The sequence below is a fragment of the Myiozetetes cayanensis genome, unplaced genomic scaffold (assembly GCF_022539395.1).
Source record: "Myiozetetes cayanensis isolate MyiCay16 unplaced genomic scaffold, myiCay2020 scf6-25, whole genome shotgun sequence".
NCBI lineage: Eukaryota > Metazoa > Chordata > Aves > Passeriformes > Tyrannidae > Myiozetetes > Myiozetetes cayanensis.
Genome location: NW_026087853.1, coordinates 7859570 through 7872087, shown reverse-complemented (window position 1 = coordinate 7872087; position 12518 = coordinate 7859570). Strand labels below are relative to the sequence as shown.

At 39.0% G+C, this 12518-nt stretch overlaps 1 protein-coding gene across 5 annotated transcripts in view; it reads right to left on the bottom strand.

Annotated features, from left to right (window-relative positions):
* Positions 1 to 12518, bottom strand: part of PPP1R13B (protein phosphatase 1 regulatory subunit 13B) — a 69682-nt gene that overhangs the window by 1834 nt on the left and 55330 nt on the right. For 3 of the 5 annotated variants that reach the window (XM_050336943.1, XM_050336941.1, XM_050336942.1), the window contains exons 9-17: positions 12077 to 12257; positions 10220 to 10375; positions 7010 to 7179; positions 5673 to 6174; positions 4367 to 5136; positions 2677 to 2814; positions 2466 to 2599; positions 1589 to 1755; positions 587 to 786 (exon numbers count right to left, since the gene is read on the bottom strand). In XM_050336943.1, coding sequence (XP_050192900.1) covers positions 587 to 786; positions 1589 to 1755; positions 2466 to 2599; positions 2677 to 2814; positions 4367 to 5136; positions 5673 to 6174; positions 7010 to 7179; positions 10220 to 10375; positions 12077 to 12257 — 2418 coding nt within the window. The remainder of the gene's footprint in view (positions 1 to 586; positions 787 to 1588; positions 1756 to 2465; positions 2600 to 2676; positions 2815 to 4366; positions 5137 to 5672; positions 6175 to 7009; positions 7180 to 10219; positions 10376 to 12076; positions 12258 to 12518) is intronic. The other 2 variants (XM_050336944.1, XM_050336946.1) reach the window with 1 other exon arrangement.

The window sequence follows — 12518 nt, the reverse complement described above, 5'->3', positions numbered from 1 at the left end:
AAAAGAATTCCCTGTTGAGCACTTGAGAGAACTTATTTCCTGCTCTGCAAGGTTTCCTTATGCATTTTGCCCTCTGTAGCTCTCTCCTTGGTTGCCTTACGTTCCTGGTCTCTGATGACAACAGTGTTCCATCTGACTCAGAGCAGCATAAACTACTTGCCCACAGTTGTCATCTTAAGGCTCTTTCCTGTTTTAAACTCGTACATACTTAAGTTCTTATCCTGTGCCAGGTATTAAAAGCCTTCCCAAAGAACTTTCTGGGCCAAGGCTTCAAGCTACCTAATAGAGCCATCACGCTTTCCAAAAGGGCTCTATGTTTTAGCCAAGGGGGAAAAAAATCCTGTTAAAGCATAAACTATATTAAATATACTAACTTGCCAAATGAAAATCACCACTAATCCCCTAACAGTAGCCTCTCCTTTTTGTTTACAATGGCACAGAGGCCAGAGAGAATAAGGATAATCTGCTTTGCACCACTTCATAGTGGTGTATCCGGATGAGGGACTCTGACCAATGATCCATCTTGTGTTCCTCCTTCAGGTGCAAGTAAAAAATAGAAGGGAGAGGGTGGCTTAGAAAAACTTACCCCCAGGAGGTTTTTAGGCACATAGCCTTCTTTGTCATTGAGGCGGGCCCACCACCACTCCGTTTCGTTGTCATCCTTGCGCCTTAGAATAGTGATGGCATCGCCCTCGTGGAATGACAGCTCGTCATTGTTCTGGGCTTCGTAATCCCACAGGGCATACACCACCCCTTTATTCATCACTCCCAGCTTCTCTTGCACTCCTGTGAACAACAAATTGGAGAGCACGCTAGATGGTAAAATAGCCTATTTTTGCCCTCTTGAGATTTTTGGTATTGACACAGCGGCCCAAATATTAGTCTCCTATTAATAAAATTTCATGAACAGTTTTCAGCACTTCCATGGTGAAATGCTGTCAAAAATTTAACTGCATCACAGAACCATATCTTGCAGAATAGTTTAGAGCATAAGGTTTTTTTCTTATTATATATGTGATGGAAACTGCTTCCTAGAGCAGGCCCTGTACAGAAACACTTGAGGTTTCTGAAAAATCACACAATGCCAGATATACAGAACCTTAATGAAGCTTGTATCCTCTGATGGAAATTAAAAATTTGTCTGCTCCATCAAAGTGCTTTTCTGGCAAAATATCTCTTAGTAACTAGACATTCTGTAAGTTAATTATTCATGAAGTACACTTGTTTCTTCATGTGATCTGCTAGAAATTTGTGCATCTGGAAGTTGCAGTATTTCTGTGAAAACACTTGACAACTCGCTGTTACTGTCAAAACCTCCCTGTGGAAGCATTTCCTTGAAATAAAGCCAAATTAAAACTTTAAAAATCTGTAACATTAGATTTTGCCTGTGAAGTAACTCAAAAAAACAGACAAAGAGCAACATCATAACAAAAAGACAATTCTGTTTAGCACTTTGAAAGCACAGGCACATGACGGGCCATATCATCAAGCCTGGGGCCTAAGCAGATGTTTCATGCAGATCAGAGAGACAAAACAGGATGAATGTTAGAAAAGCTAAAAGAGTTTGTAAGGCAGTGTCACAGCTTACCATACAAGAACTGGGAACACTGAATATAACCTTCTTCCATCTCCTCACACTTGTCTGCAGCAGTTTCTATATCACTTATAGTTGAAGCAAAAATAGCTGCCCCAGATTCAACCAGTAGTTTACAGAGATGAACACTATTGCAAGAAGCAGCACAATGCAAGGGTGTCCTAAAATAAAGCAAAAAAATGTACATGTGAAAAAATAAACTTCCATGAACCCTAACTACTTTGTCTTGCAACGTAGAACCTGTCTATTTGGAAAGGAAGTTGTTCTGCATGATCATTGTATGTTTATGCATTGTCCAAAACCTGTCAAGCAACTGGGGTGGATTCCAAGATTTACCTGACTCCAATAAAGCCAAGCATTATAAATAGATGATAGCAAAAATACTGATTTTCACAGCTCATAGAGCCTGATGGGTATAAAAGGATATTTTCCAATACAGGAAAACCTGAAAGGTAAAACCAAGGTGAGGGTTCACATTCCCTCCCAAACACTTCAGGAATGCTACAGCCACCTGTAAGGCGAGATTCTTCAAGAACACTAAAATTTGTGGTGGGTTCCATGGTGATGAATCTTAAGTAAATTAACTTCTGTCATTTGTTATTTACAGTTTAATTACTTCACCATCTGAACAAGAAATGCAAATAGATCACTAATTAAAGCCAAACTGTAGTCTAGTTTATGATTTAAGTGTGCTTGCTGAGGAGCTGAACACAGTGAACTTTGCATTTGAGTTCACCTCCACCCAGAGCTTAGAAAGTTTGCTTGGACAAAGGGGAAGGAAATCGTTGCCAAAACAGGACTAGACTAAATTCTGAATGTGCATCCAGAAGGTGTTTCTCCCAGATGCTGCGTTAAAAGCCTTGACACTTACCACCCATCGCTATCTGCTGCATTTACATTTACACCAAAATCAAGCAGGAACTTCACAATGTGGTGATGACCAGCACACACTGCATTATGCAAAGGTGTAATTCCTTCGTCATTTGGTTTACTGGGATCATCAACCTGTTGAAAACATAAAATAGTTCAGCACTTTCTATTTCCTAATTGTGGAATGAGGTTGTCACTGTTTAGAAGCTTACCTCATATATGATTCGTTGTACCAGATCAAATTCTCCCTCCAAAGAAGCATCTAGGAGGAGAGCCAAGGGATTGAACTTCACTCTCAAACCATGGCCTGTTCTTTCTGAGTTGGGTTTCTTCAAGTTGGTACGTTTTGTCTGAGTAGAGATGAAGGTTGGAAGGCATCATTTCAGGTTGTACAAGCATAAAAAGGATTCAGCTATGAACCTCATCTTCCTTAAATGGTATTTAGAACTAGGCAAACATTTCTATTTAGAAGTCTCTGAATAAAAAGCTTGATATATTACTGTCTTATGCAGTGAAAAAATGAAAAAGCAACCCAATATAATTTTGAAGCTTCTAATTAAAAGATAGTGAGTATAAAGAATGAAGTAGTTAAGTCAGTGTTTTTTAAGCACCATCATCTTAATTGTATAAGCTGAATGTGTTTCTGGTGGATTGTCTGAAACACTGTGAAAACTTTAGCTTAGCCTGGAAAGCACAGCACTGTTAAGACTGAATATCAGTCTGTACTCAGAGAAATCTATGCCTTGGATTAGTAGAAGTCTCTGCCGTAGTAGATTGTTTTGCTGAAGGAATAAAAAGTACAGAACATGAAGATATTTTATGTGACATTCTAGCAGGTGTTATCAGGAGAAGCATTTTCAAGATCTTAAACACATTTAAATGTGTTTGGAGAATATTCTGAGTCCTTTACATGTGTCCTTGTCACTTTCTGGGGGAAAAAATACTCTATTATTAACTACAGCTTTTATAGAAAGCTTTTAGTCTCTAGCTCTCTAAGATCTGTTTTCACTTATGCTCCTATTTAGTATGGCTATTTCAGATTGGAAAATAAATGCCTCAAAGTATGAATAATATCAGTTGCTAGCATATTCCATTCTCCCAAAAGTACCCTGGCCCATATGCTCATGGAAGATGCATACAAAGCCTTGTGCACACGGCAGTCAAATTCTCAGAGGAATGAATGCAAGGCCCCTACCTGAGTCAAAAAATGGAGATGAACATTGGTTTCAAAGTGTGAGTCACATCACAACAACTAAGAAAAAAATCCAGTTTTCTCTGTATTTTTCAATTCTACAAATGCAGTAGATTTTGGCAATGACGAGTATTTAAAAGATTTTGGTGCAGCTGGAGGAGGGACTTTGGAAGCAATTCAAACTATGCGACAAGCCCATTAGGAAAACATTTTTGCTATCACAAGTCAGCTATTGGAGTTAGCCCTGGTCTCATCTCTGTGGCTGAGAGGGGAAAAGGAGGGCACTTCCCCTCAGAACAGCTATTTCATCTTGCCTGCAAATTAAAAAGCTTCCCACTGACATAGCTTATCCTTAGTTTTGTACAAATAGTTATCTTTGCAGGCCTGTAGAAAATAAAAAAAATAAAATTTAATGGAATCTCAAATTCCAGAATTAGTTCTACAGCGTGAACCCCCCAAAAATCCTAAAACCTACATACACAACCTCCTGTTGCCTGTATGCGTATTTTCCTTATTAAACAGCTACAGTAGTAAAGAAACTAATCCATCAGAATTCTCCCTTGAACTCCTCTGGTTTTCTTGTCTTTTAGTATCATGAAAAACTTGAAATGCAAACATACCATGCAGCAGAAGCTTGCAAACTTCCAGTTATGCTTAAACACACAGCTAGTTCCAAAGTTCACAAAGCTGTTCTTTCTTTTGTTACTTACTGCAGGAAGTGGAGGAGGAAGAGCAGGTGGCAAAGGAGCTTCCTCTTCTACTGGAGAACTGACCTCTGGCGTGGGACTGGGTGATTGCTCAGTAGAAGTAACTATAGCAGGATTGTTGTTGTTGTTGTCTTCGGTTGTCTCAGATGTTTGATTTGTGGTTTCAGTGCTTATCAGTTCCTCAGTAGCAGGAGAAGGTAATTCATTATCATTGGCATCTGATGAAGGGGGTGGCTCATCGGGAAGAGGAACTGTAGGTTGCACAGGAATTGGTTCTTCGATATTGCCATTGGTACTGGCGTTCCCATTGTCAACGTCAGCTAAGATGCCTATGAAGTCCTGTGGATTGCCTGGCTGATAAAAGGGAGCACTTTCTATTCCTCCAGCCAGAGTATTAAAGCGCTGATACAATAATTTTTGTATATTTGGTCCACTCGGGCCTTCTGGTTCAGTGATAGAGCTGCGTTTCTTCAGCGGCCTCGGAGCATTGGCCAGTTTTCTCCTCAGGGCCTCAAGGTCGGCATCGCTCTGATACCGCAGGGGCGAATGCACAATAGGGGTGAGCTTAGTAGGGCTGAGAGGACGAGGAATGTTTTCCACATTGCTGTTTTCACTGGGGGGTGGAGCGTTTTCCAGCTCTTGATCTTTTTCAGAGACCTCAGGCTGAGGCTGAGGCTGTGGCTGTGAGGAAGTCTGGGCGGGCAAAGAACCGTGAAGGAATGGCAAGGGTGAGGGAGAGGTTGAACCAGACTGTAATACAGGTTTTCCATAAACTGCAGAAAAGAAAGATGGAAAACAGTGAAGAACTGTTCTCAAATTACATATCGAAATATTTACAAATCAACTCTCTTGCTACTTGATTGACACTAATATAGAAAGCAAAAAATATTGTACTGGAAACTATCAACACAGAAAACACTTACTGTGTAAGTACACCTGTTGGTGATGCTGATGCTTCTTATAAGCTACAAGTATCATCTGGAATGTTTTTCCTCTTTCATGAGGAAACAGTAAGAGGAGAAAAACTGTCTTATCTAGACTGTTTTTTCAACTTAATTATGAAAGTACTGGTAGAGTAATCCAGGCTATATTGTTCCAGTTGCATCTTGTTTTAAATAAAAGGTAAATCAATGCATACTTATATCAAAAAATAGATAGAATAATTTTGCTGCTATGCTGCAGACAAAAATAACTTTCCTCACAGATTTAGATGAGTTTTTGAAATTGATATGGGAAGTAAATTAAGCCCAGTAAGTAGATCTTAACAGTGTATTTCAAAGAAATATAAATAAAGCAAAAGATATTCTACCTGCTTTTACTGACTTATTTAAGGTATTGTACACAGCTTGTTGATAATTCTTTGGTGGCGTTGCTTGCTGAAGATACATGGAGTAGATGGAACTGGAGTTCACTGTCTGTGGCCCTTTCCTGGGAGACTGAGGTCTTGATCCTTTATCAGCTAGAAAAGGTCTGATTGCCACAGTCAAAGGGAGTTCTGGCCTGCCGTCTCCTCCTGGGAACAAGGGGGGACCGGAGGGTTGGTACGTGGGGCTGGGAGGTACCGAAATTCTCTGCTGGATCTGCTGTGAGGAGCTGGGCTGGTGCACGTTGCTGGGCGGTGGGAGGGGAACGGGCCTTTGCCGGTTTGCTATACTGGTGCCAGGCCTGGGCAGGCTGCCATCCTTCCTTCTTTCTAGAGAGTTTGTAGAACCTGTTCCTAAGGGAACTGGGCTTGGATAGGTCCCATAGTTTTGAGGCAACTGCTTGCTTACACCAGGAACTGTTGGCGGCACCTTCCCCAGGTCAAGACCCTGTTAAGAAAAATAAATAGTATATACCATTTAATTAAATACTCACGTACAAGAACGTTCCTCATTCAACAAAACATACTAACAATCTTGTGGGACAGCAGAGGAGCGAATACACACAATCTGTGTTTCTTTATCACTAGATATGATTCTACCTGAATTTATCACAGGGCCTCCTCATACCTCAGACAGAGCCCACTGTTTAAAGGCACCTGCAGCTGTAACACATTCATATCAATACAGAACTATTTGCATACATGCAAAGCCTGAATAACTTGTTCTAGGTTCTGGATCTCAGTGTTTAGCTGATTACATATCTGACAACATACAGTGCAATAACAGAGTTTACCAAAACTATTTAAAGACTGGGTATTTATTCTTTAAAGATTACAGTTTTAAAGAATTTATAAAGTACTAGAACAACAGCGCAGACAACACCAGTGGACTTGCTTAAGGATGGATTTAATGACTTCTTCTGTGAGATTTTTATGAGTGAAAGAGTGCACTGAAAAAGTAATAATGTACACCAAGGAAAAAGTTTAATAAAAATATGAGTTAGAAAAATAGGAAAGAGGAGGAGATGATTAAGAGAAGCAAAGAGAGAGAAAAGGGGAGATCAGAAATATAAAAGAAGAGGAAAGAATATGAACTATTGAAATCCAAAAGAAAAAATATAAAATTTAATGTGATAAGAACAGAAAAGAACAGGAGGAATAGAAAGGTAATTTTCTTTTTTAAATAATCAGAAGCAGGGAAACAGAATGTGTATCTAACTCATAGCTAAAGGTTCATAATTTCAGCAAAACAGATCCATAAATATATCACAGATGAAACCCACCAGCTTATCAGTGCTTCCTAATGCTGAAGTTGGCAAAGGCTGGCTGGATATAGTTCCTTGTTTTAAAGCAGTATCCATGCTTGATTCTTTCCAGTCTGTGTTGGAGATCTGAGGGGGTTTTACCACAGGGGTTGAGCTCTGTTTAAGTAGTGGCCAATTTCCATCATTAGCTTGAAAACAGACAAAAATACGAGATTTAAGATAATCCATAAAAGCATTGCAAACAAACAAAACAACATGTGAAATAGAATAGCTTAGATTACAACAGGATTAATTTGATTCTAGAAGTGAGATACATCATTATTAATGTTTGATTCAGAAATTAATCCTGAAAGCCAAATCACTGCATATAATGTGCTGTTCATTGCCCTTTGGCATTCAGATTGCACTGAAAATTTCTATAGAAAAAAAGATAGTTAAAATTTTGGCTTGAGTGTTGCATATTCTGCACGAATTCAGAACAAAAGTCCTTACAGAAACACTTCATCAACACAATTCTCTGGGTACTATCCAGAGACACTGTCAAACTGTGGTCAATGTTAAGTCTACATAAGCTCCAAGTGGACCTATTCCAAATTTAAACTATGGTTACTAGATTCATTCACTCAAAACAGGATGTAAAAATTCCTTTCAGCAGCAGGGTGGAACAAAAGTACACATTCCTTTGCTGGAAGTGGTGGTTAACTTACCTTTTGTTTTTCTTCTACATACTCACCTGATTAAAACTGCCCCAGAGATTTAATATTAGAAAAATTTATAAAGTCAATTGACAACATCAAGTATCAAGACACAAGTCATGGGCTTTTATCTTCATCATATGCAAAAAAATATGCATAGCTGCACATAAACAGGCAGCAAATCCTTAATGAAGTCCTAGATGCATTGATATTTTATTAACTGTGCAAGATTATTTAGTTTCAGTTCTCTAAGTAAGTAAGAGTTTAAGTAGCCTAACTATATGTGGTTTATAGTAACTAAATAGATCACGTGTTAGATCCTAAGGATTTGTTTTGCCTTTAAAAGATTAAGCTTCAGGTTTCTCTTCCTCTAAGGAGACCAGAGGTCATTTCTCCCTCCCTATGGCCTGTAATTATCTTAGTGGAGCACTTGAGATCAGTAGAGATGACATGTAACACAGAAATTTAACACATAACTTTACTAGAGGACAGCAGCTAAAACAGAGGGCGGTCATGTTTGTGTTAGGGGGGAGATTCACTGAGATTTCTGGACTCCATACTAAGATATCATCAAATGAACATCAGGTATTTAATGGCAAAGTTTCCCATTTCATTTCAGTTTTCAGTCCCTGGAACACAGAATAAGCAGGACTATTTCTAGAATTCTTTGCCACCTTCCATTTAGTATAGTGGATAGTCTCAGAATAAGCTGCATAGGAACATTCTAAGGACAGTGAATTTAACATCACCATTCTCTACCTTCTATCCATGAGCCTTACCCTCTTTCTTGAGTAGTCCTTGAAACAGGGTTAACACTTGCAAATGTTTACACTGACAATACAGTAGATAGTCCAGAAATCACTTCTCAGTGATTTCTCTGCAAACTTTCTCTGCACACTGCCAGGAAGTAATGAGGCCCAGCTTCAGTACTGGCAACACCCAAGAACTGAAGCTGTTGTGGCTTTTGTTCATTATTGGTTATAATGATCTGGTTATCAAGAGTGAGACCAAAAAAAGATAACTGGTCTAAATACTTAGACCCTAAATAATGGCAAATTTTCCAACTGTGCACTCAATGAATGTTTATTGTACAATATATGGCATTCTGTAACTCCAGTAAGGTTACAGCTCAGTAAAACATTTGATTTGAAGATCAGATAAAAGCTGTCATAACTGATTCATGCTAAACATGAAAGCATCTTGAGCCATAAGTTTAGTTATGATGAAAACACTTCCAGAAACAACAGCAGAAGTTACAACAAAGTTAATTATCTTATCTGCAAATTCAAGCCCATACTCTTCTAGTAGAAAGACAGATATACAAAACTTTATTGTAATCCTTGGAATTCCAAATATCAGCACATTCATCCCCAAATTTTGAGATAACAGACTGGAAGTAAATTCAGTCTCTCTCCTCTCTCTCTAACTTCACTGTGAGGGTGGTGAGACACTGCAACAGGTTGCTCTGAGAAGTTGTGGATGCCCCATCCCTAGAAGAGTTCAAGGCCAGGCTGGCTGGGGCTCTGAGCAACCTGGTCTAGTGGAAGGTGGTCCTGCCCATGGCAGGAGGGTTGGAACAGGATGATCTTTAGTGTCTCTTCCAATCAGCATTTTTCATGAGTGCACCTCTCAGGTACTTCCCCAACCTAAGCACTTCATGGAGCTGCTGCTGCAATCTGCAAGTGCAGTGCATGGCAACAGAGGCTGTCTGATGGTGCTAAGGGGGAGCAATCAAACAGCATTTGCCTTCTGCCATCTTTGGCCAGACCAAACAGGCCTTGGGTGCTCTGTCCCATCTGCAACACTCTCCTGACAAGGCCTCCCCTGCTCCTGCTCTCAGTTACCCCACAGCCATTCTGGCTAACTGGCTTCATTTTCTCCTCCACATGTATCTCTTCCCAGCCTCCTGTAAACCCAACACCTGCTGTATTTCAACTTTACATAAATAAGACAGTGACACGCAGACACAGAAAGTTGTGTATGTTTTCTCTGACTTTACCTAAAATTTTCGTAGGTCTGGATCCAGGGTATTTACTACAGCAACTGAAGTCCACTCCAAGTATAACATTTTAGTCCAATGGAAGGGAGCAAAATTTTACTATTGACTTGCACAGAGTGAGTTTTTATTGCAACTCTGCAGTCAGTGCAACAAGGAAATTCAAAGTTTCTCACCAAGTAACTCAAACTAAGCCTATATGTTATATATCTATCCAATCTGAGACATATTAAAACATGCTTTGGTGATTACTCACAGATTTTCTAATAACATTTAGAGAATTGAGGTTTTTCACTGAAGAAAACTCATCCCTGGTGCACTGCTCCAGTACTCCTGGGATGAATTTGCTGCAGATCTGTTTCTTTCAAAGATGAAAAGCAACTTCTCAACCATTTTACATTTCAACAGCATCTTCTGCCTGCCAGATCACAACACAGGTTCTAAAGATGCTGTTTAATATGCATCTGTATGCAAGAGCTCAGATGACCATATTAAAAACTGAGTTCTTAGCTAGCCAGAGATCTTCTACGGACTCACAGTGCTGGGTGTCAAACAGAGTAGGTGCCAGGCGGATGACATTGTGAACAGCAGACTGAAGAGAAGTGGGAGGTGACAGAATAGGATCCACTATTATGTCTAAATCAGAAACCTTCCAGGTGTCTGGAGATTTTTTCACACACCCACAGTCTGTCTCTACCGGGCACACCAAGGCAGATCCAGTTACACAGAAAAAGAAAGAAAAAAAGTGGTGGAAAAATTATAACAATGACAATGGAGAAAATTAGAACAGGAACACTCAGATAATGAGAAATAAAAGCATGACAGTTGAAACAAAGTCTCAATTTCTTTTCTTCCTGGTACTATATAAGCTTCTCGTTACATAAATCTATTTTACAGAACTTCATTTAAGTACCTTCAGAGTAATAAACACAAAGTCAGTCCTAAGGCAGAATAATCACTTTTATAAAATCATAAAGTCCTGAGGTAGGTCTAGAAGTCGTAGGTATATCTGGGGATGTTGATATTACAAAATTGTGAATTATTTTTTCATTGGTGAACTTAAAAGTTATGAATGTCCTTTCCCATATGTAGAAGAAGAATCTGTATATCTGAAAACAAAACTGTTGCAAGTCTGCCCCTTGACCCCACAATTCAGTGTTTCCATGTTTTCCATAAAACCACAGTGATGTGGTTTTTGTACAGCCTTTGAATATCTTTAGTTTATAAAGGTATTGTTAAATCACTAATATCAGTGGAAAAGACTGGGGTCTCTTTTTAAGTTCTGTTTGGACAATTTCACTTCTTATCCTTGGGGTTTTTTGGGGGACATTTCTGACGTTCTTTCCTACTGAGAGGTTCAGAGTGTCTTCCCTCCATCTCTTCCTCCCCATCTGGAAGCATGTTGCAAATTTTGCTGGGGTATTCAGTTTTAGGTACTTGAATGTATGTAAATATTGCAGAAGCTTTGGTCTACTGGTCATTCCTTACCTCATTTTTCATCTCTCCTAGGACACCAGGTAAACTAAGTCCTGTGGTTAGAGCCATTGGGATCACGCATTTTTATTTGTATCATGCATGTTTTCCTAGCTAACCATTTCTTAAGAATTCTGATTTTGCCAAGATGTTTGCAGAGAGGTGAAACTTGCCAGAATTGAGAACTTAAGGCATAAATATCATGACCTGCTTTCTTCAGTTTCCAATGTAAATTTAATAATAATAATAATAATAATAATAATAATAATAATAGTTATTGGAGACATGGGAGCCAATTTTGGACAAAGTTCTGGGGAGTCCTCTGGAGGGGAAGCTTCTTCACTAAGTAAGGCAGAAACAAGTAAACAGCACCAATATTAAAGTTATTTCATTTCAGAAGTGCTTTAAGCATCACAAATTCTCATATCTCAGCTGGAGCAAAAACCTTACAAAGTTTTATTCTATTTCCTTATTTAGTCTCCTTCTGAGAAGTAATATTATTTTTACTTGCTCACTAACTTTGTTTTACTTGACAAAAAGCAACATATTGTGAGCAGTTGTTTATAATACAGTTTGCCACAACGCTGATTTCATTATTATATCCAAACACCAACTAATTGAAAAATCATTAAAAACACAACATAGAATCTGTGAAGGAACATGTGTTCCCTTTTAGGGGTGTAGCAGACAGTAAAATTTCAAATAAAACACTCAATCTTATAAGAAAAAAAATCATGGAAAGAGGCAAAAATATCACATACCAAATGATCAATCCAATTCCCAGAACAGGATTGAGACACCTAAAACCTGCCCCTTCCACTACAGAGATGATGTCAACACTGGGTCTCCTAAGATGACTCCTTTTCTTTATTACACCCTTTTCAAACCGTACATATTAATACACATCACACAAGTACTTACCGGATTTTGATCTTCCATGTGTTGAGTTTGAAGCAATGGTGAGAGACTGTGGTTTAACTGGATCTACTGGTACAGCATAAGTGCCAGCACTTGGAACTTGGATGTAAGGTCCTACTGCTGCCACCCTTCCTGAAGCACTCAAGGATGACTGGGGCGATGAAGTTCCATTAATACGATTCAACTAAAACCAATCAGACAAATTGAAACGTGAATGCCCACTTAATCCAGGCCCTTGTGCACAGACAAGGACGTCTAAACTTACCAAGCACTGTAGCTAAAACACATTAATAATTAAGTTATCATACTCCACGCTTCTACAAAAAGGTAAGAGTAGTAGAAGGCACAAATTTTATTCCTTAAAACGAACACCTCGAAAACCAGATTTCTTAGTCACAGCACATACAACTCTTGCAGAAACCTTTACCTCTGTCAGGTCTCTTTC